The sequence below is a fragment of the Talpa occidentalis genome, unplaced genomic scaffold (genome assembly GCF_014898055.3).
Source record: "Talpa occidentalis isolate TD23 unplaced genomic scaffold, MPIMG_talOcc4v2.1 talOcc4.8, whole genome shotgun sequence".
Classification (NCBI taxonomy): Eukaryota; Metazoa; Chordata; class Mammalia; order Eulipotyphla; family Talpidae; genus Talpa; species Talpa occidentalis.
The window spans coordinates 31,111,083-31,132,616 of record NW_023605194.1 but is presented as its reverse complement, the minus strand read 5'-3'; the positions used below and the strand labels follow the sequence as shown (position 1 = coordinate 31,132,616).

General features: G+C 49.2%; 1 protein-coding gene across 1 annotated transcript; it reads right to left on the bottom strand.

Moving 5' to 3' along the window:
- Nucleotides 1-1,685: 1,685 nt before the first annotated feature.
- Nucleotides 1,686-12,890, bottom strand: GDF10 (growth differentiation factor 10). Its single transcript, XM_037496054.2, has 3 exons — nt 12,394-12,890; nt 4,467-5,389; nt 1,686-2,578 (listed from the first exon to the last, which is right to left on the bottom strand). Exons 1-3 carry the CDS (start codon nt 12,704-12,706, stop codon nt 2,387-2,389), a joined length of 1,428 nt encoding a protein of 475 aa, XP_037351951.1. The 5' UTR covers nt 12,707-12,890; the 3' UTR covers nt 1,686-2,386.
- Nucleotides 12,891-21,534: the final 8,644 nt, after the last annotated feature.

The following is a 21,534-nucleotide window of genomic DNA, read 5'->3' as shown; positions in this document are numbered from 1 at the left end:
CACCTGGCTTTGCTGTTGGGTCCCGCACATTAAAGAGCTGCTTGTGCACAGCTGCTGGGAGGTTCTGACTGGTCCATGTTTCTTCTCAGGACTTGTGATGTTCTCTGTTGGGCACCAAGAAACAACTTTCTTAGGAACACCCCAGGGTTACCCACTCTCTAGAAGGCACGCCCCTGTGGAAGGTGGCTGGGTTGAGAGAAGAGGTCACCTGTGGTCCCAACAGATGAGCTGGTCCATCCTGGATCAGCAGCCCAGGTGCCCACTTTCCTAAACATGGGTGATTTCAGGAACTTTGTGACCTTCCTGGACAAATGGGTCTTGGTCCATCTGATTAGTCCCACTTAACTCTGGTTCTTTGAGCAAGACTTGAGTCTTGTTCTGTCTTTCCTAGAAGCATGGGTCCTCATGTAAAAGGGTCCTTTCCTATTACCAAATTTCCATTGCTGGGGCCTCAGGGAAGGGTTGCCATAGTTAAGCTACAGAAGATCTTATTTGTCCCTCCTCTTCCTCTTTCTCCCATAAATTGGGTGCTTTAAATACTTCATTTCCCTGTTCTAGGTAAACCCATCACATAATTATTCATAGACCAACTATGGTGGCTTTATGGTTTTATCTGTCTTTGCCCACACAAAGAGAAGTCTGATGTACAACCTAAGACACCTAGCCCCAAGTCTGCCTTATTTGCTATTGCAGTTATTTGGTAAATAAAAGTTGTTGTGTACAGCCTTGGTTTATAGAGCTTTTTCTTTTTTAAATTGTTGAACAATTTTTGACAAGGGTCAAATCCATTCAATAGGGAACTGTCTTTTTTAAAAATGGTGCTAGAGAAACTGGATATCCCCATGTAACAGGATGAAGTTGGACTCTTACCTCATACCAAACACAAAAATGAACACAAAATGGATCAATGATCTCAATACAAAACACATAATCATGAAACTCCTAGAAAAAACATGGGGCGGGGCGGGGGTGCTTCATGACATTGGGTTTTTGGATATGACACCAAAGGCAAGGCAACAATAGCGACAAAAGACAAATTGGACTAAATCAAAATGAAAAGCTTTTGTTCACTAAAGAATGCTATCAACAGATTAAAAGGCAATCTACAGAAAGGGCTTAACTATTTGCAAATTGCATATCTGATAAGGGATTAATACCCAGAATATGTAGAGTATTCCTTAAAAAAAACTCAACACATGAAAAAAAATGAAAAATGGACCAAGAACCTATACAGACTTTTCTCCAGAGCAGTTATCCAAATGGCCAACAAGCACATGAAGAGATGGTCCAAATCACTAATCATGAGTGAAATGCAAAATGAAAAGCTGCAATGAAAGACCACCTCACACCCAGTAGGCTGGCTATTTTTAGGGAGGGGGAGGGGGAGGGGGAGAAAAAGGTAGGAGGGTCGGGGGGAGAGAGAGAGAGAGAGAGAGAGAGAAGGATTCATTTCTGGAGCTTAGGACAGAGACAAGCATGTGTACATGGCCTTGGGGTGGATGTGGGGGCCTACCTGAGCCTAAATGTCCCCATGTCCCCAGAGGCCACCCAGATGTGATAGTTAAAGTAGGGCTCCATTGATATTTTAGAATAGGTGACATCCAGTTTTTCAAGATACCATTGTACCTTTATTAGTTTTCCATAAAAACACATAACATACACAATCTACAGTATAGAAAGTATAATTTACAAAAATATAAAAATCTTGGTTATTTTTTAGTATTCCAACATATGTATGTGTTATTTCAACAGGCATGTTTAAACAATGCACACTTGACCAGCACGATTACCTCTGCGAATGGTGTCAACTCTCTCTTTTTGTTTTAAAATAAAATATATATTAAGAAAAAGAAACCAAAATTGGTTATATGTGCATATTGTATGTATAAAAGCTTTTGTAGTGGATTCAAAAGAAAACAACCATTTTTACCATTATTGAGGCCCTGTTTTCCAGTGACCAATATGTAGCCCAAAGCATTTTAAACTGAGTATTTTAACAGAGGTTCTTTCCATATGGAAGAAGCATCCTTAGATTTGCAGCCTTCTTCGCAGGTTATGAGATGATGACCGCCAGATCCAACACTGTGGACACGTTCAGTTTCAGGCCTTCCAAATAGTGGGATGGAACACAGGTGATGGTCAGGTGAGGGCTAATTCCAAGATCCCTTGGGTGTTCAGACTGGCATTTAGGAGGCAAGTCACTGGAGACCCCAGAGTGACGTCCTGGGAGACAGCTCTTTCTGGGACCCAGCAAGGTTGTATGTGAGCTCTGCTCTCCCTTTGAGCTGCACCCCTAGTCAAACCCCATTCCAGAAAGCTCCAAGCACTCTGCCCTGCTGGGTGTGGAGTAGGGAGGAGGTTTCCTGGCACCCCAGAATGCCTCCTCTTACCGGCAGGCACAGGTCTCCACAGACATGTTGGGATACACCTTTAGAACCACATTCCGGTTCTCATCTAGGAAGAGGACCCCAAGGGAATTCATCTTGTCAGGAACACAGCAAGGCTCTGGGATACCCGGGACAATGCCCACAGCCCTGACGATGCTCTGGATGGTGGCATGGTTGGATGGGCGGACAATCTGCAAGGAAGGAAAAGGAGCTTCGTTACCTGGGCCTGCTGCCCACACCCCCAACCCCCACAGGCCATCTTTGAGTAAGGCCATAGAAAAGGCATCATCCTAGAAGGACAGGTGAGGCTGCAGGGCTGAGGGAGACACACTTCCTCTGAAGTCAGCCACAGACTGAGTCCCAGGGAGGTTTGCAAGAGCCTCAGGCCCCTCTGCAGCCTAGAGGAAAGTCACATCCTTACATGGCACTGGCCACTGGGGGGCAGCTGCGTGCCACACAACCCCAATGAGCACCTGGGACTGGGCAGGAGCTGTCCAGAGGGAAGGCCTGGGAGAAGCCCAGACAGTTCCACTGGAGCCAGAGCTGCCCAGATTTCAGACTGCGGAGTCCAGACATGCTTTCCATGGGGTCGTGTGCTTAGCACTGAAGGGCGAGGTATGTGTATCAGCCTCAGGGGGCTAGAAACTAATATTTCCCAGGTGGGTCTGACTTTGGGATGTCAAGCACTATCTCACCTATATCACCCCATTTTGTCATCATATTAATCTTATGGTAAATATGACCTAATTTCACTAGTGAAGAAACTGAAGCTTAAAATGACTAAATAACTTGACCAAGTCCCCTCAGTTAGAAAGTCACTGTGCTTAGAAAACGAGCTCACTGGGGCCAGGCTCTCTCTCCCTATGCAAGCAGTCTCTCTCATCCAGAAGGCTCTAAGTCCTGCCATTCTGTCTCTTCAGTAAATGCCTACAGCTAGATGAACAGGACCAAGTCGCCAGCTTCAGCTCATTGCTGACCAAAGAATTTGACATACAGTGTGTGGATGAGAAAGGCCTCTGGGGTGGAAGTGAGGCAGGGACACCTGATGTACAGGGTTTAGGCTGGTATCAGGGAGGTCATGAAGGCAGTGAGCCAAGCTGATAGAGTGAATGCCAGTTGCAGCCTGCACTGCCCCAGGCCTGGGCTAAGCCTGCCTCTCTGCCTGGCATCTCCCTTCCTCTCTTTTGCACTTGCAAGGCTCTGAGGAGAAGCCTCTTAATTTCCAAACAGGTTAATGCAGCCCCATGCCTGGGTCTGGGATTTCCCAGCTGGCTGATTTATTTATCTTCAAATTGTATTTATACACCGACTTCCGTTCTGGGAGGGGAAGGTGTGACCTAGAACTCAGCAGAGGAACTAAGCAGGAGAGAAGGATGTGTAGCATGTGGAGGGTTGACGCTGACATCAGCTGGCCGTCAGCCACCACAGCGGCCTTCGAGAGATGGAGGGACAGAGCCACAACCCAGCCCTGAGGGCAGGTGAGAACCTGAAACCCAAGGGCCAGTGCAGCGGGTGAAACAGCCCTGGCTATTTGTCTTGCAGACTGTGCACAGCGAGAGCAGCTGTCCATGGGTGCTTGCCCTGAGCGTGAGGGAGGCAGACGGGAGTCTGCACTGGGAAGCCACTGAGGCTAGTTCTGTGCTGGTCGCAGACACCAGTGTCCTGAAGTCCAGGCCAGGAACAAATCCAAGAGCTTTGGCAAGGAGGGGACTTGAGGGACCTGCCTTATCTGTAGGGGGCAGTGTCTACTCAATGCCTGTAGATTATTACTCTGTGGGAACAACGTGGGGAGATGGGCTCTCCTATCTCATTACTGCAAAAGAAATGTTCTGATTCCAAGCTCATATATAACCACATCTACACATTCCAAAGCACAGCGAAACCACATCCACTTGTGGGTTGTCTCCACCACAGGCCGCCACTTTGTGACTTCCCTCTACTTTTCCCCTGGCTTGAGGAGATGGGAGGTGTTTTTTTCCCCATTTTACCAACAGGAGGCAGAGGGACGTGCAGTAGGGTCAGAGCTGAGTTAGCCGCACAATACTCAAGACACAGTGGTGTCACTCAGACACACCTTACCCTGGGCATGGGGAACTCGCACGCTCCCGCGCAGTAGTAGGCGTCGAAGGATTTGGGCGAGATGATCCATTCATTCCACCCGATGTCTGCAAAGTCCACCTTCAGATACCTCCGGGAGCAGACCCTCGGCTCATCCCACTGCTTCCTCCGGGCTTTCTGCATTGTCTTCTCATCAAAATCTAGCACCTGTGAGGCCATGAACACATCCTGGCCCTTCTTCCTGCGGTCCTTGCGGCCTGGCCTAGGTTTCAGTACACGGAAGGGGCTGGGCCATAGTTCGTGCTTGTGGTAGTGCTGGGTATGGGGGGCATGTGCTGGCCTCTCATCCAGCCCTGGCAGCTCATTGTCCTGGAGGGGCCCCGTGGCCTGAGTGGCCCGGCGCACTCGGGGGTCCGCTGAGCTATTGGGAGCTGCTCCGGGCTCTGGGTCTCCAGCCTGGAAAGGGTCATATCTCTGCAATGTCACCGCCACACTATTGGGCTCTGAGATGGCCAGGTCATTGGCATAAATGAGGATGTAGGGTGCCAGAGGGCTGCGTTTGTGGACTCCCAGCTCCTTCTCCCCAGAGTCTAGCTGGGCAGAGAGGAGCAGTTCGCCATCCCGGCGTGCCGCCTTGACAATGGGGGAGATATCCTTGGCTTGCCACAGGCCCCGTGGTGGGGGCACCAGGGCCATGGCCCCCCGGAGCAACCCCTGCGTGGCTGTGTTCTGGGAGAGACTGCGAAAGACCAGGTGCTGACGTGTGGGCGCGCTGGAGGGCAGCAGGCGGCAGGACGCATTCTTGGCTCGCTGCTTGCATGGTGGCTCTCGTGCTCGGGGCCACCGTGGTTCTGAGTAGAAGTGGAATGTGGCTGTGAGGATCATTTCTGAATCTTGCATGGAAGTCAGGTTGAAGAAATACACGGCCTTCTGGTCGACCATTTCTGCAAAGGAGGGCACAACTATTAGGTTGTCTCCAGGATAGGCCCCTGGAATCACAGGGTCTGCCTCCCAGGGTTGGGATGGAGGAGAAACACCCACTTTGGGGCCTTCCCAGGCCAGCTTGGCTTTCTTCACTGTGTGTCATCTGCAGAGAGGTTGGGGATTATCCACATCTCATTGCAAACAGGCCAACAAAAGCGAGCAGACAGGGAAGGTACTCAGACCTGGTAGACCTTAAAGCTCCTGTCCCCACCCCTGCTTCTTACTAAACACATGAACATCACTGACACTTAATGTCAAGAAACTAAGGTGGGAGCAGTTGTTCAGGATGGTTTGGGTGGGGTCCAAGCCCTGCTAATGGCAGCCCCTCCTGTATTTCTACCGCCCTCTATTCACAGACATTAAATGTGGTCATTCTTCCAGATGAGATGTAATAAGAGAGTCTCATACTTTTCCAGCATTCTGAGTGCCTTTGGAGAGAAACTGGGGTCATCTGGGCTTCGGTTATTTGTTTTGCCCAAGGGCTTTTATGATTGTTTTGTGATTGACATCAGGGTTGCACAAGGCCATGCAACAAAATCTCCAACGTCCAGCTTGCTCTCCAGAAGCTCAAACCCTGAGATGGACCAGGATCCCTCAAAAATCACAACTGTAGCTTGAGAATGCCCCAGCCCTGCATCCCTCATGCTGTCTGCTAGTTGTTTCGTCTTGCCTGGATCTACTAAGTCTGCCGTGGGGCCCCTGGGCTGAACATCCCCATCCCCAGGAAGCCGTCCTGAGCCCTGGCAGCATGGGTTCCCGTAATGGTCAAGTGCTCCCTTGTGTTGCATGAGGGGGAGGAGTCATTCTGAGCCTCCCTCTACACTACCCATGATGCTGTAGATGAGTGAGAAATCAGAGATCACAGCAGGTCTATGTCCTGCTGCCCATGTACTTCTGCTGTGTAAATCTGAGAGAGCAACAGCGCTCCCAGGAGAGGTAGCGTGTGTGTGTGTGTGTGTGTGTGTGTATGTGTGTGTTGGGGGCTTAATGTTGGGTTCTCCAAAGGTATGTGCAGGCCCAAAGCTTATTGGACACCTGCACCCACAGGATCAAGGTGGGTGCCCAAATCTTCATTTTAAGTTTATTTGTTAATATTGGGAAGAAGGCTGGTTTAATTTTCACCTACTCTAAGGGACTATGAGAAAGGAAAGAGGGAAAAAAGACATTCATAGAGACCCAATTAATGGCAGTCTAGGCTTGGTGTCTTCTTCTTTTTTTTTTTTTTTTTTAATAATTTTTTTTTTTTTTAAATAGAGGCATGTTTTATTTATTTATTTATTTATTTGTTTGTTTGTTTGTTTTGTTTATACATGCACCGGGTACAGTCAGAAGCGAGGAAGGGTGAGAGAATTCACCAGAGCCAGAGCGGGGAGCTGAACAGGCAGAGGGACCGAAGTACACTGCTGAGGGGAGCAGCGGGCGGCAGGAGAGGTCTGCGCGCCATGTGGGACCTTCCTCCGGTGGCCGGGGAGCAACCGGGGATCGAACTGGCCCCGCAGAGGCCGCGGGCAGCTTTGCAACCCAGCGCTCAACCGCTGCGCCACCAGGGAGGCCCTAGGCTTGGTGTCTTCTTTAACCTCAGAACAAACACACACGGAAAGCACATTGAATCCTGACTTCCCCGAGTCCTATGGCCTCGAGTGTCATGGGTTTAAGCCCTTCCATATTTTCCTGTTCACTGTCTGCCTTTCCTGGAGATGCTGATTCAGAGGCTCAGGGACAATGTGGCCCAGGGGTTCATGTTCTGACCTGCATCCCAGGGAAATTTGGGAAGCACTGGTGGGCAGCTGCTGTGTATCTGCAGCATCTGGATTTGAACTATGGGTGGAATGAAATTTCACCAGCAATGCAGTCCCCTCCACCCCCAAGCTAGGAAAGGCCCTAGGAACCAGGCTTCAAGAGAACCACGTCATGCTTTGGGACAAGAGAATCTCTATCTCACGTGATTGTTTGGAGGATTAAATAAATAACATATGGAATGTGCCAGGCACAAATAAGGAACTCACAAATGTGGTTCCCAGCCCTTTTATCAGAAGGACCAATTGAGGTGGGCAGAACAAACTTCTCCCATACCAACTCAGATATCTCCTTCCATCATCCATGTGTTTGAGTAGAGTCCCAGCTAATGTGGCAGATGCATTTTTCTTTTTATCAGTTCAAATCTTAACCCTATTGTTCTAGCAGACGCCCTGCTAGAAAATACTTAAGAAGCTCTAGGGCACTCATTTCTGACTTTTCCCAGAATTCAACAGGATGTAGGCAATTCTGGCCTGGAAACCTATAGCCCTGGGTGAGGTGGAAAACTACAAAGGTAGGGGAGGGAGAGAGATGGGGCTTCCTAGAGAAAATCCAGTGATGAGGTAAAGGACAAGAAAGTGTGTAAAGAAAGACAACTGTGCCCACATGGCAAGGACAGCCATGTTTGACCCAAGAAAACTGCAACCTCTAAGTCATAAAAGGAAAACTGCCCCTCCCTGGAGGTCATTCCTGACAGGGTGCAGAAGGGGCAGCAAACACTGCCCTCATTTAGGGTGGGGAACCAAGTTCAGGGATTCAGAGGGGGAGGAAGTATAGGGGTCACATAGCCTGACTGAGCCCACTCACGGCAGGGGTCCTTCTCCATTTGACTTGAATGCCCTTGATGCCAGGGAGCTCACCCCTCACTAGGCAGGTTGCATGTGAAGACCCGCCCTGCGGGGAGCTGTGGGGTAGGAGATGGGCTGCCCCCATGGATGGGCTGGGCCTCTTCTCTGTGCCTGCATGCCCAAAATGCAGGGGCCCCAAGTGGAGGCTGGGAGAAGGGGCAGCTACCTGAAGTCTCCTGGCTTGCATGAGCCCAGGCCACAAAGAAGAATTCCCAAAAAGAAGCTCCTACTTCCTGTGAACTGTGTTGGTGCCTCTGGCTCAGGTTTCTTGTTCATCAAAACCCTCCTTTTTCTTCTCTTTCTCCCTCCTTCTTCCTCTCTCTCCTTTCTTCTTTCCCTACCTCCCTTGTTTTCCCAGGAGTTGGAAAACTCCTCTGGGTTGAGTGTTGGGTTGACTGGGGTCAGAACAAAGGCATCAAAAGTGCCCCGTAAGAGCTCAGTGTAGCGTGGGGGAGACAGAGGAATCATGGTGTGATGCCCATCTGAAGCTCTGTCAGTTCACAAATCACTGCCTGAGCCCCAGGTGTGCTCAGTACACTAAATCTCAAGTCACTGGCCTGGTCAGAGCCCTCCATCACCCCCAAATCAAACTCAACCCCTTACTAAGACCCTACTTGAGCTGCCCTGCCTACTGTCCAGCTCCCTAACTCTATCTCCCGCCCCACTTCACTTCTCTGTCCTGGTCTCCCCGGCCTCATGTCCAAACAGGAAGCTTCCATTTCAAGGCTTTGCCTTGGCTGTTCCTTCTGCCCTCATCACTCCTCATCCAGGCCACTCCTCTCTCCTGCAGGCTCTGCCCGAATGGCACCCCAACCAAGGGAGCCCTTGACTCCCACAGCTGGAGGAGGCATCATGTCCACCCCTTGATTCATTGTCTTCATGTCACTTGCCAACATCCTGATAGATGTTTCTGTCTTGTTGTCTTTTCCCCCAGCACACAAAGGCCAAGAGAGGAGGGGCTGTACTCGGGGGCTCTGGGCGGGCTGGATCTCTGCATTCTAGCACCAGGCCAAGCGTACTCAAGGCTCAGAGGAGTGACGGGTGATGGGGAAGAGTGTGGTCTTTGCTAGATCTGTTCACTTCAGTTAACAAAGGGGGATCCTGGCCTGCTGCCCCAGGGCTCAGCAAACACATCCTGAAACAGTCCAGACAGCCTCATGCTTTGGAAAGCATAGTTGACCATGAGAATTCACCTGGAGGTGGAGGTACTGGGCAGCGGGATCTTTATCCAGTTACTTTCCCTTGAGCCTCAATTTTCCCATCTTTAGCCTCCTGAGACTAATATTAGTTATGGAGCTCCAAGCACCAAGCATATAAGCACACTGGATCCCTCCACTGACACAATGGGGGCAGGGATGCGTCATTCATTTAGGGACAAAAAGACAGAACTTCAGCGAGGGTATATAACTTCCTGAAGTCACCCAGTTGGTAAGCAGCAGAGCCAGGGTAAGCATCCAGGTGTCTCTGGCCCCAAGCCCTTGACCTTGGCTAGAACCATGATCAGATCATATAACTGTGAACTGCTAAAGGGATTTGCCAATACAAGCAATTATTGCACGTTTTGAGTTCTGACTCTGAGAAAGAAAGGATCTACCTATTTAGACAAGCTGATTTCTCTGGGGGTCTTTGGAAATCTCAGATCCCTACATAGTCCTATCCTCTGGTACAACTACACCTCCTGCCTCTTTGAGTTAGGCTCAGAGGTTCTTCTCACTAATGTGGGCATATTAGGGAGCAAGATGCACTTCAGGGAGCAAAGGAAGGGAGGGATGGGTGGTGTAATAACAGTAGGAGTTAACATATGATTGACTCTTCATGTGCCAGGCACTACTTTAAGCACTGGCCATGTCTCAGGAAGGGAGCATTATAAGCTCCGTTTCAAAAGTTTAATCTCTTGCCCAAGTCGCAGATGTGGCATTTGGGTTCCATCAGGTCACACGCCATACTTGAACCTCAGCTATGCTGCCTGGTGGCAGGCCAGGACCATAGTCCCATTACAATGTGGGCTCTGGGGCCTTCAGCACTTGTTGAGAAGGAAGAGGTACTGCCCGCTGGAGGCAGCAGAGGTCCCTGTCATGGAGCAGGTGCTACTGGCATGTTTCAGGACCACCGCTGAGGCCCTCAACTTTGTTCATTAACCAAAATATGAGGGATCCCTCCCTATCCAGGCTCACACCTCACAGCTGGGTCTCTGGGTGAAACAGGTACCCCTGAAGGTTGGTGAGGGGCTGGGTATGAACCAATTTAAGTGAATCAAGGGAGGACACGAGAAGCCAAACTTACCCACTAATAGAACACAAAATCTACTTTATCCCACGGAATCATAATTTCCCCCATTGCACGTACAAAAAAGCAACATTCAGAGAGGTAAAGGAATGTGTGCCACAGCACACAGTCAGCAGCTGATGGAACTGGAACTTGTACCCAGGGCTCCTAGATGGTTCAAAGAAGGGTACTGGAGTTTTTAGATAGTCCCAGAGAGGTTCAGAATAATTCTGATCTCCCAGACTGTTCCTCCCTTTCTCGCCCAACCTCTGGGCTTAGTTCTGATGGAAGTGGAGGGAGGGGGCTAGCAGTGGAAATAGCAGTGGCCTAGCAGATGGCAGGCGCCAACCAGCGAACAGTCCCTCCCCAGTCTCAGTTTCCTTACTTGTAAAATGGAAGGACTGCAGTTGAAATACTGTCCAGGTGCTTTTCTGGGCTAATATTCTATGCTTCACTGCGACTTACACTACCCCATTCTGTGAAAACAGAAACTGTGCCCCTCCATGCTCAGGGCTATAGCAAGTGAACAGATATAATGGCATGCTGCCCCTTATTGCAACAGTGACCTTGGCAGCCTTGCTTTTTTTTACTGAAAGTCTTTGAGTTAATGGAATCAAGGTCAAGACCACACCTATAAGAAACAAATGCTTTGTACTCCCAGGAGATTAACATGCACCAAGACCTAATCTGGCCAGTGCTGAACTCAGGGTTTAGACACATTACCTCATCTCATCTTTCCTGCAGCCCCACAGGGAAGATTCTGGTATGACCTGTCCATTTTGTAGAGTACACGTGAGTCCACAGAGCTTTAGTGATTTTCCAAGGTCATGGCCATGCTACATGCTTCTTAAGTGCCCTAATTCAATAATGATGTTGCAGAAGTGGACCCCAGGTGATGAATCATTGGTTGACCCCGAGGCACTAATCTAGTGAGTCTTCCCAGTACATGGTTATTTGAAGTTCAGTTTGCATGTCTGGTTCTGAGGTCATGGATGTTACCTTGACTCAAAGAGCCAGAGATGAACAGGTGGCAGATCTCACCCATACTGTCTGTCCCCAAAGTTAGAACTGTCTTCCCTACACTGCAGGAGGCATCCCTACAGATGGAAACCTTTCCCACAGGGCCACAGGGGAAATCTGCCCACTTTTTTCCTGGCAGGCGTTCTGTGACCATGAATAGTCTGCACGACAGTCAGGGTCTTCCCACCTGCTCTCCCCCATCCCCCACCACCTCTCTGCTCCTGGGCCAGGACAGGTGGCCCAACCTGGGTGGGCAGGCTGCTGATGCTGGAGCCTGCACATGCTCTCAGAGCAGGGCAGGGAGAGTTCTGCAAGTGGCCTCTGTCCAGCACCAACCAAGGTGTGGAGAAAGGGGAACAGCAAGGATGTCCTTGCAAGTGGAGCAAGGATGAGAGAGGGGCAGGGTGCCTCACTGCTCAAACTTTTGGACCCTTCCTCAAAGCCTTAGGGTCTGAATACTTCATGCCAGGACCCGGCTGGCCTCAGTCCTGAGCACCCACCGCCAACCACCCAAGGCCTTTCTCAGTCCACGCTGCTCCCCTAGCCACTGAAACATTACCTGCCCTCAGCTAGAACCTCACACCTTCTGCCTGGGCAGGATGTCTGGTATTTTTACCAGAGCTGCCTTATGCCATAGGATTGTGCCCTCCTCAGTGTCCCCCCATCTGTGAAAAGCCAACACAACTGATCCTTTGATACAAATGTTTCATCCTGCCCCCACCCCACAGGCTCTCCAGCCCAGTCCCATCTCCACCTACTGCTCAGAAGCCTTTTGTGGAGGGTGGGCTGCACCCAACTTCCCAGGCTTGGCAGTACCCCACGGGCAGGAAGCATGTGCTTATGTGCCACTCTGCCACCGGAGGCTCATCCTAGAGGCTGGTTTTAGAGTGCTTAGTGAATAGTTAGTGATAGAATGAATGAACTAGTCAATGAATAGAAAGAAGAGAAACTCGGAGCTGCAAGAGGCGGGTGGGATGGACAAGTGAGGCAGGGGGAGAATGAAGACAAGGGCCCCAGAACCCCCCTCCACTTACCCAGCCGAGCCCGAAAGCTGCGGACTGTGTTGCCTCCTCCCGGTCGCGCGCCTCTTTGGCTGTATTTCTCATAAAGTCGGAGCATGTGGACAGCGACCATGTCCTGGGCGCCAGGGCCCAGAGCTGCTGCCGCGTCCCCTGGGAACCGCTGGGGGTCCTTGTTCCCAGCCAGACCATCGGCCGCCGAGGGCAGGGACCGGGCGGGGGCCGTGTGGCTACCACCTACGGTCCGCAGCAGCAGCAGAAGCAGTGTCAGCAGGGGCAGCAGTTGGGGCTCTGCTCCTGAGCTGATCCGAGAGAAGCAACGGGCCATGGTGGGAGGTTGCGGCAAAGAGCCGAAGCCCGGGAGGAGGAGGGAGCGTGCAGGCGCACAGGAGGCTGCAGGAGGACTCGCTGGTAGCCCCCGGCAGCCCGGGGTGCAGGGCGCTGGGAACAGCGATCCGCGTGGGGCGCAGAGCAGAGAGGGGCGGGTAGCTTAGGGCCGCGCTGGTCCCAGCCAGCGGTCACGGCGGTCGGAGCCCGGCGGAGTCGAGTCGGCGAGCTGTCTCCGCGGACTAGCACCGCGAAACTTTGCAACCCACAGTGCGCTGGCCTTGGCGGGTTCGAGGGGCGGGGCGGGGCGGGGCGGGGCGGCTGCGCCCTCGGGGGGATCCGGACGCGCGCCCCAGACCACTCCGGGCCGCCGCCGCCTCTGCTGCCCCTGGCCGGGCTGCGGTGTGCGTGCGCCCGTGTGTGGCGGCGTGCGCGCGCAGGGGTGTGCGCCCAGAAGTGTGGGGGGCGTGGGCGTGGGCGAGCGCGCGCCCCGCTCCCCTGCCGAGAGCCGGAGACCCGGGGCCCGCGCCGGCTCCTGTGTGTCGGCGCCACAGCCTGCCCAAGACTGCGCCGGGACCAGGCGGCCTTTGGAGGGGGGGCCCGCCTGCCGGGTTGCCCCTGCAATGGCATGCGATGACTGCGCGGTTGCAAGATGACAGCTCCCCCGTTAGCACCCGAGAGGGGATGTGTGTTGCCTCAGAGCCAGTGTGTGTCCAAAATTCAAGAATGAGGGGAACACCAGCCTTTTCTGGGCGGGCAGTCTTTTTGAAAAGAATAATCCTAACCCCAAAGCTCAACCAAAGCAGGACAACCGGAATAAGATCCTGATTAAAAGTTCAGCATTGGAGGAGTCACTGACCTTTTCTTGACCACAATGATTCTATTTGTTGAAGACACACATCAAAGGTTCTTAGTAATCTTTGGACTTGTAGCCATCAAGATGTAGCCTCAAAAAGGAGATGGTTTCAAATTTACATAATGTTTCCAAAGCATCAGGATAGGAAGAGAGAAAGCAGTGGTTTTCCAAAGGAGGTTTCACAATGAAGTGAGGGTGTAATGAATTCCTGGCCCAGGGCCCCTCAGCTTAGCCCTGGAGCAGAAGGTCCTGAACTTCACCTCGCTTTTACCAGGGTTTCTTTTCTACAGATAGAATTTCACAGAGTCTGTGAACTTGGATGAAGAAAAAGTGCATCTTTATTTTCACTAACCTGTAGCAAACTTATTTTGGAATGTTGGAAACTCAAGTAATCAATAGTAGTGGTACTCACCATGTCTGTGATTTAGCCACCAAGAGCCATCACCACTCCCCGGCCAGATAATTTCCTATCACATGAGACCAGTTTCTCATTTCTCAAAATATTATTTTTGCTCATTCTTATTATGGAAAGATAGTAGTTAGTCCCATTGCTTGTTATTTAATGATGTAATAAAACAGCATGTTTATTACTGTGCTCTGAAGTCATTTTTAAAAATATCTTGATAGCTATATTTTAATGTAATTGGCTGCTTTGGTAACCCATACTAAAGATGTTACTCTGAGAAAGGGCATAGGCTTAATCAGACTGAGAAAGGGGTTCAAGGTCCTCCACAAAAAGTTAAAGGCTCCCTGAGAGAAGAACAGGACCTTCTCAAGTCCATGTCCTTGTAGCTGGGTCCAGGATTCTGTCTGTGTTACATTCACAGCCTATTTGCAAACTTGTGAACGCTCTGTTCCCTTTACTGGTAACTTTGGGCCCCTGAACCAAAATAGTTACTTTTCTTGGAGGACTCACAATGTAATAATTGAAAAAATTCTGGAAAAAAAGCTTCCGTTAAGGTGTAAAGCAGCCCATTTGTAATTTTCTTAAAAACTTGCAGTGTCAAATTAGAGGCCATCCTATTAAGAGTCTCTGAACCTCCACAGCGGGGGTGCCCTGCAGCTTTTGGAAGACTATAGAGAAGCATTTTTATTTAGCTCACCTTGCCTGTTCAGCTTCCGGTTAGTTAGCCTAGCTCCCGTTTGTGCTATGAACAGTTTTCAGAATCTGTCTGCCTGGGGGTTGAGATGATCAAGTCACGTCCTTGCACTTGATGAATCTCTCCTTATAAATGATCTACACTATCTTTTATTGCTCCCTTCCCCCACCCCCACCCCTATTTCCCTCCTTCTCCATGTGCCCCTCACTTCCCCTCAACCCCCCCTCCCATTCTCCCCCAGAATGCCTCTGACCTGTACCAGCTGGGGGTAACCTCTGCTCATGGGTAGTTTTGTCTCTACTGGGGCAATATACAATCGAGGCCTGTGAAAAGCAGGGTGAGTCTGCAGGAGGCCGGGACAAGCTGGGCTATTCGGGATCTGTGTCCATTAAAGCCTTCTTGCTCTCCTTAACTCATTCCCGCTCCATTCAAGCCAGCCTGAGGGTCAGGCTTTAGCTGGCACTAAAACCTGTAGGGTACAGATTCTCTGACATTGTTGGGAAAGAATTAAGGCATCAGCCGGGGACGGCTAATATTTCTTGCCTCATTTTATTGCCGAACAGCGGGATTGTAAAGTCTTGAACACTGGAGCACTATGGCCCCCTTTCATGTAGCCGAGATGATGGGATAAAAATGTGTTTGGTGAAGCAATTCAGATTACCACCGGGTCACATCCTCGCTGGCTCCCAGCACGGCCTGCAAACAGCATCGCTAAGACAAGAAACAATCGCTGTGCAATTTCAGCTCATGCAGAACTGTGTTGCTAGCGTGGAAATGAGGCTAATTGTGGAGCTTGCCAATGAGAATGTTTTGTTTTTAATAGCTCAGGCTGCAGCTCAAAATAAGAATTGAGATGGTGAACTGTGGATTCAAGTCTTGAGAGCTGTGATTTCTGACAGCTTTCTACTAAAATTTTCTGGGTCCTGGGATTATCATACACTAATTCCTACCAGGGACACCGAGGTCTTGAACTTGCAGACTGGGATGGAGGATGTACTCTCCAGGGAGGTGAGAGGTTGTTTAGGAGCCCTCAGTCTTCCAGGCCTCTCTGTCACAAACTCTGCTTGTCTTAAGCCCAGAAAGCCCCGAGGAAGAACCAGAGTGACTCCATAGTTAATAACTCCTACACCTGAGTTAGGAAAAAGCAAAGTTTGAGCAGCAAGCTGAGAAGCAAGCTCATGTGGTTTCTTCCGGAACCGTTCCCCAAATACATACCACATGTAAATGTTTCTGAGCAATTGTTTCACGATATTGTCTGGTTAATTTGTTGTCGAGTCAGTTTGTGGCTCAAACTAGCTCCGTCACCCTGGGCCAACCCCACTGCCTCTTTGGAACCCTGACAGCCTCCGGTTTAAATGAAAAGGCAACCTCGGTGTCTGTTGTAGTTCCAACACTGTGCCTGGATCTCTGACCTCGTGTCTGCCCATTCTTGGAAGTGTAAAGGTCTACATGACCCTTTGCAGTCAACTGGGATGAGGTTTGGGTCCCTTAAGCTAGTTATTTGCTTTATCTGAGTTTTAGTTTCATCTCTTTTGAAATAGGGACAAGAACAGGCTATTTTAAGAATAGCTGGTAGGGTTTTCACATGAGATGGTACTTAGTAACATTGCTCATTGTCACTCACTGTTTATTTATTTATTTATCACGTATTCAAAAGAAGCTATAGCCAATTTAAAGTGGACCCAGACTCTGGGGGCTGTGGTGAGCCTGGCCACGTCTTGCTCTGCAGAGGGAATTATTTCTTAGCGCCTAGTGCCAAGAGTTGAAAAGGAAAGGAAAAGGAAAGAGAATATTTCCTTAATGAGGAAGTTGTAGCGGTCTACTAACGACGAGCCTTTGTTATCAGTATCTGTGGGTGCCTGTCCAAAGAGTGGGAGGATGATTCACAGCTCTTCGTCTGGATTTCCAAAACTCTTGGCCTTCAGGACAAAAGAAATGTGAGTGAAGCCCTGTTCCCGTTTGGGGCACGAGCTGTGAAAAAATGGCTGAAGGGTTTGCTGGAGCACTAGAGACAAGAATCCCAGGGCCTCCCCAGGCTGCTGGGCCCAGTGTAATAAATCTGTGAAATAACAAGCACAAAGGACTTTATAATCAATGACAGATTTTATTTTTGCTCTGGCAAAATCCATCCGTGGAGTTAACATTTTATAAGGAAATAACTACCCACTTTGTGACTCCTCCTCAGCCCATATTCTCTTTCTTAAAAGTTGGGAAAAACTCACAGAATCAAAGTCAGCTCCTGGGAGAGCTGTGGCAGGAGAAAGCATGACTTCCCCTGGGCGGGAACCAACTCTCCCGCTACTTCCTAGGGTGGCTTGGGCCATTCATTTCTGTTTTGCTAAAATACCCGTGACATGTGAATAAACCAGGATTATAGAACATTGTCTCGGTCAGTAATCTGAGCCGGCATGGGCTCTGGTTTGATGAAATATGTTGCTCTCTGAGCAAACATGGGAATTGGTATTACTTCTCGTTAAAGCTGAACAGTGGGACTATTTAGAAGCGAGGCATGAATGCTGCACTGTGGGGAGTGACAATTTGAAGGGAGTAGATTTGGGGGAGGGGGCCACTGGTGTGTGTGAGTTGGCCAGAACAAGCCAGTTAGAAGTCTGTGGGGGAGGCAGCCAAAGGGACACCTTGGAAATTAAGACCCCTTCGGGATGGCACAGTCTCCTTACAACCCTTAAATAATCCTCCTCAAAATCTTGGCAGGAGAGGGGCAAAACTTTACATCCTTGCCCCGGCTTTTAAGCCCTTATCATCAGGCTTGTCTGTGTCTGTCTCCATGGAGCCAGTCTCTCTTCATGCCAGTCCTCTCCTGCACCAGAATTCTATAAGGCCCGCCCTCCTCCTCAAAGCTTTCCTACGTGTTGTGATGCCCACCCTCTACCCTTTCCAGCACCCAGGCTCTCATTCCCCCACTTGCCAGGGTGGTTGTCAGCTGATGGCTCCCCAGGCAGATGGTCAAAATGTAATGACGAGGCCCTAGCAGTGCAAAGGCCTGGATCTCTGCCCCAAGGCAGGGCAGCTCCGCAGGGTTGTCCAGCTCAGGACTCCCGATGGCCTCTGCTGAGGAGCTGCAGCACATTCAGCTTCTCCCTCTGACCAATCCTGGTTTCCACGAGCACTTCCATAAACCCCTGGGTACACATTTCCATCTCGGAATCTACTTGTTGGGAGAGCTGACCTAAGAGTCACTAGCAGTGATGTGAAGAAGCAGGCTCTGATTTGGGGGGGGGTGGTGAGTGAGCTATTGTGACTGGCAGGGAGGACTCTATGACCAGTGTGCTTGGGGTCAGGATAACAGTGAGGTGGGGAATTGGAGGGTTTAATAGCTCAGTATTAAAGATTCAAGAGAAGTGATCACTATGAAAACAATCAAATTGGTTGACGTTTGAGTGACATGTATTTATGGGAGACAGACAATGAAAGTTTGAGGGTGATTAATTACTAATTTAAGGCAATGTGTGCAAATAAGAGGGCCTTCTTGGCAGACTACAAAAACAAACCCTCCTCTCTCACAGTAGGTGCAACTGAGGATCAGGACCAGGACTTAAATGTGAAAGTAGCCAAACTCCAGAGATGAGTGAATTCTCAAAGCTAGCAAATCTGTTATATCAAAGTCAGGACCCTGGTTGGGAAGAAGTAGAATCCTGAGACCTGGATGGAGATATTGTGTTTGATGCACTTAAGAACCTTAAGCCCAATAACTGCTTGCATACTCTTGGTGGAGAATGTGGCCAGACCCTCATGCTTGAAGACGATGTAGATGCAATCCTTATCTCTCTTGTCTTCTATCCATAGAGTTGAATTCTATCCAAACCTCCCTTCTTGGCTACCAGACAAAAATGGGATCACACATTGTGGGATTTCCACATAACCAGCCAGGAGAGTGCGGGGCCTATGAAGGGAGTAGAGCTTGGAGGTTTCATATCAAGGAAGAGTAGGATTGAGATTTGTACCTGAGGGTGTTGGATCAGTGCATCAGGATACAGAGTTGGATTTGGGAGAACTTATCAATACAGGGGGCGCAGTGGCTCACAAAGCAGGATTTACACCATGGCAAGGGCCCAACAGATCAGGCTAATATGCTTATGGTTGGCTCCTAGATATTGGAAAATCAATGGACTGCACTAAGTGAAATATTAATGACAAAATTGCCATGGTGAATAATAGACGAACTGATTAAAGGTTCAGAGAAGTGGACAATCTAGAGTAAAAACTCTACATAAAGACTGAACACCAGGCACCTGTATGTCCTATTGAAGGGCTTGGAGGAAGCTCCACTTACCAAAGTGATAAGGAATAGTGTGGTGAGAAGGGCACCAACATTGTGAAAAACTCTGTGATGGCTGTTTTCTGTGGGTTAAGACTCAAAGTAGGAGATTTTACTACTGAACTGGGATCTCTAGCAGAAATGGGACAGAAGCATCCCCAAATAACAGTGTGCTGAAGTGTCCAAATCAAAATGACAGGCATGGTCTGAGTGCAGCCAGTACCTGACTCAATGGAGCTATGGAGTGTTTGGTAAAACATGGAGTTCTTGGGGGGCAGATAGATGGATAGCCAACAAGAGCACTGTTCAATTTGTAAAATCAGTTGTAAATTACAGAAGGATGGATGAGGCTGAGGGCAGCCACCCCAGCAAAAGTCACATTTTCTTGTTCTATTTTTGGACCTGGATCAGTTCTCAGGTCTAGGATACATTGACCTGAATAGATGAGTACTCAAGAAGAAGGAAGCTGTAACAGAACAACAAGGATAGATAAATTGTGATGATTTACCTCCTCAAAGGGACCAATAGCCATTTACTCAGAGAGCAACTGTGCATACTCTTCAAAGATAGAGGGACACAGGGTCCAAGCTGACATTGGATGAGGTATTAATGGTGTTGAAAGCATCATTCACCCATGTTAGAGCAGAATTGCAAGGGAGCTAGGCAATAAATGGATACTGATCGAGGCTAAATCTACTGCTCCACCCGGTAGCCATTTTCCCCAATCTCAAATGTAAAGCTAAAGTGAACATCATTGGTAGCTGCCAGAACTTCTGTATTGATTCCTTAGCCTAGAGAGAAAGAAACATGGTGGTGGGGAAGGCAGGATGAAACTTGCAGGGCAAGAGTTATCGTAGTAGGGAAGTCTAAGTGGAAACCTCTAAAGCTCTTCTCTCACTCCTGCTCCAGCTGGATCCAAATATTAAAATCTATGCTGTGTCCCAAAGGGAATGGCAAAAGTTGGTACCATTCCTGAAAACAAGGAATGCTCTCCCACTCTGGCCCTTGCAGAAGACAGACAGATGCTGGAAAATCACAGTGGACAACCAAGCATAGAGTGAATAGCTCCAGTTTTTGCCAGGTATGATATCTTATCCAGAGCAGATGGACGTGGCCTCAGGTACATGTTTGCAACTTTGATCTGGTTTATTCTTTTGTATCTTTTCCAGCGGAACTCAGAAGCAGTTTGTATTCATGGAAAGTATTTTGGTTCTGGAATCTACAAATTCTACCTTTGGGACTACTACTCTGAATCAGAGTGACATAGAAAGCTGCCAGCTTTGGGTGTGACCCAGAGCAGAAAAGGGCTCTGAATCCCTGCTCCTTGGACCACATGATGTCTCAGTCCCTGTGGTTGAAAAATACCATGTGAAAGTTATGGTACGTCCCAAAAGCAGTATGGTTTCGGAGCAATGCCCAGCCATCTGTAGCAGAGAATTACATGCCATAAATGCAGCTCTTGATTTGTTGCTGGGCACTGGGAGGGACAGAGATGATATTTAGATGATGGGTGCATCCTCCAGTACATCATCATACTCTCAGTCAGTGATCTCTGTGTGCTGTTGTGCTCTCACTGGTGGAACACCTGGTCCAGGAGGGCCATAGGAGTGGCACTGCTCACTGTCACTCTCAGTGATGCACTACATTTGGGGAAACCATGCTCCCCAAACTCCTAACTCTAGGCACCACATGTCTAGAGGTGTTGGTACAAAGGGGGAACACTCCACCAGGCACTTGGCAGGACTCCCTTTCCAAAGTCATTTCAAAGTTCAACTAGGGCAGGATTGATTTCAGAGCTCCTGTTGGCAGGATTCAGTTCGTAGGCCCTCAGGATCTTGCTGGGTTCTGCTTTTATTTCTAGATGTCTCCATCCATTTCCCAATGTTGCATCTTCACCCAGACCTAGGTATTGATTGTGGTGGGTATTTTCCCTTTGTTCCTGGATGGAAACCAAAGTTAAGCTAGTACAATTGAGATGAGGGAATGAGGGACTCAGAGAACCAAACTGCCTAGAGCCAACCTTTGGGAAAACTCAAACTATGTTCCCTCCCTTCCTTCCTTCCTTCCTTCCTTCCTTCTTCCTTCCTCAATTTCTTTCTTCCTCATCAGAGTAAAAACAGATTTAATGTTAATGGATTATATAATTACTACTTGGCTATTGTAAACATTGAAAAAACTGTATAAAGTAACCTGATTAAAATTCTGGTTACCACTTGGACTAAGTATAAGGCATTTCATAAAGAGTAAATATTTTAGTTTTGTAGCCATATGAGCTCAATTCTGCCTATGAAAGCAAGTTTAGTCAATATGTAAATAAGTGGGCAGGACCGTGTGCTAAGAATACTTTACTGACAGATTGGGTCAGATTGGCCCATAGGCTGTGGTTTGCCAAACCTGGTGTGGACAGTTTCTTTCTGCCTCAGGTATCAGTATCATTCTGTCCTGTGCCGGAATAATAGGAGGGTGATGGATCCAAAAGCTGTGGGAACTCTTCATAGTCTATGGCCAATGAGGAAAGGCCTGTCTCCTCACCCACTCAATTTGGGAATCCTGGTGGACTTTGGTCAGCCGGGATAGCATCAAATACCCAACTCTGG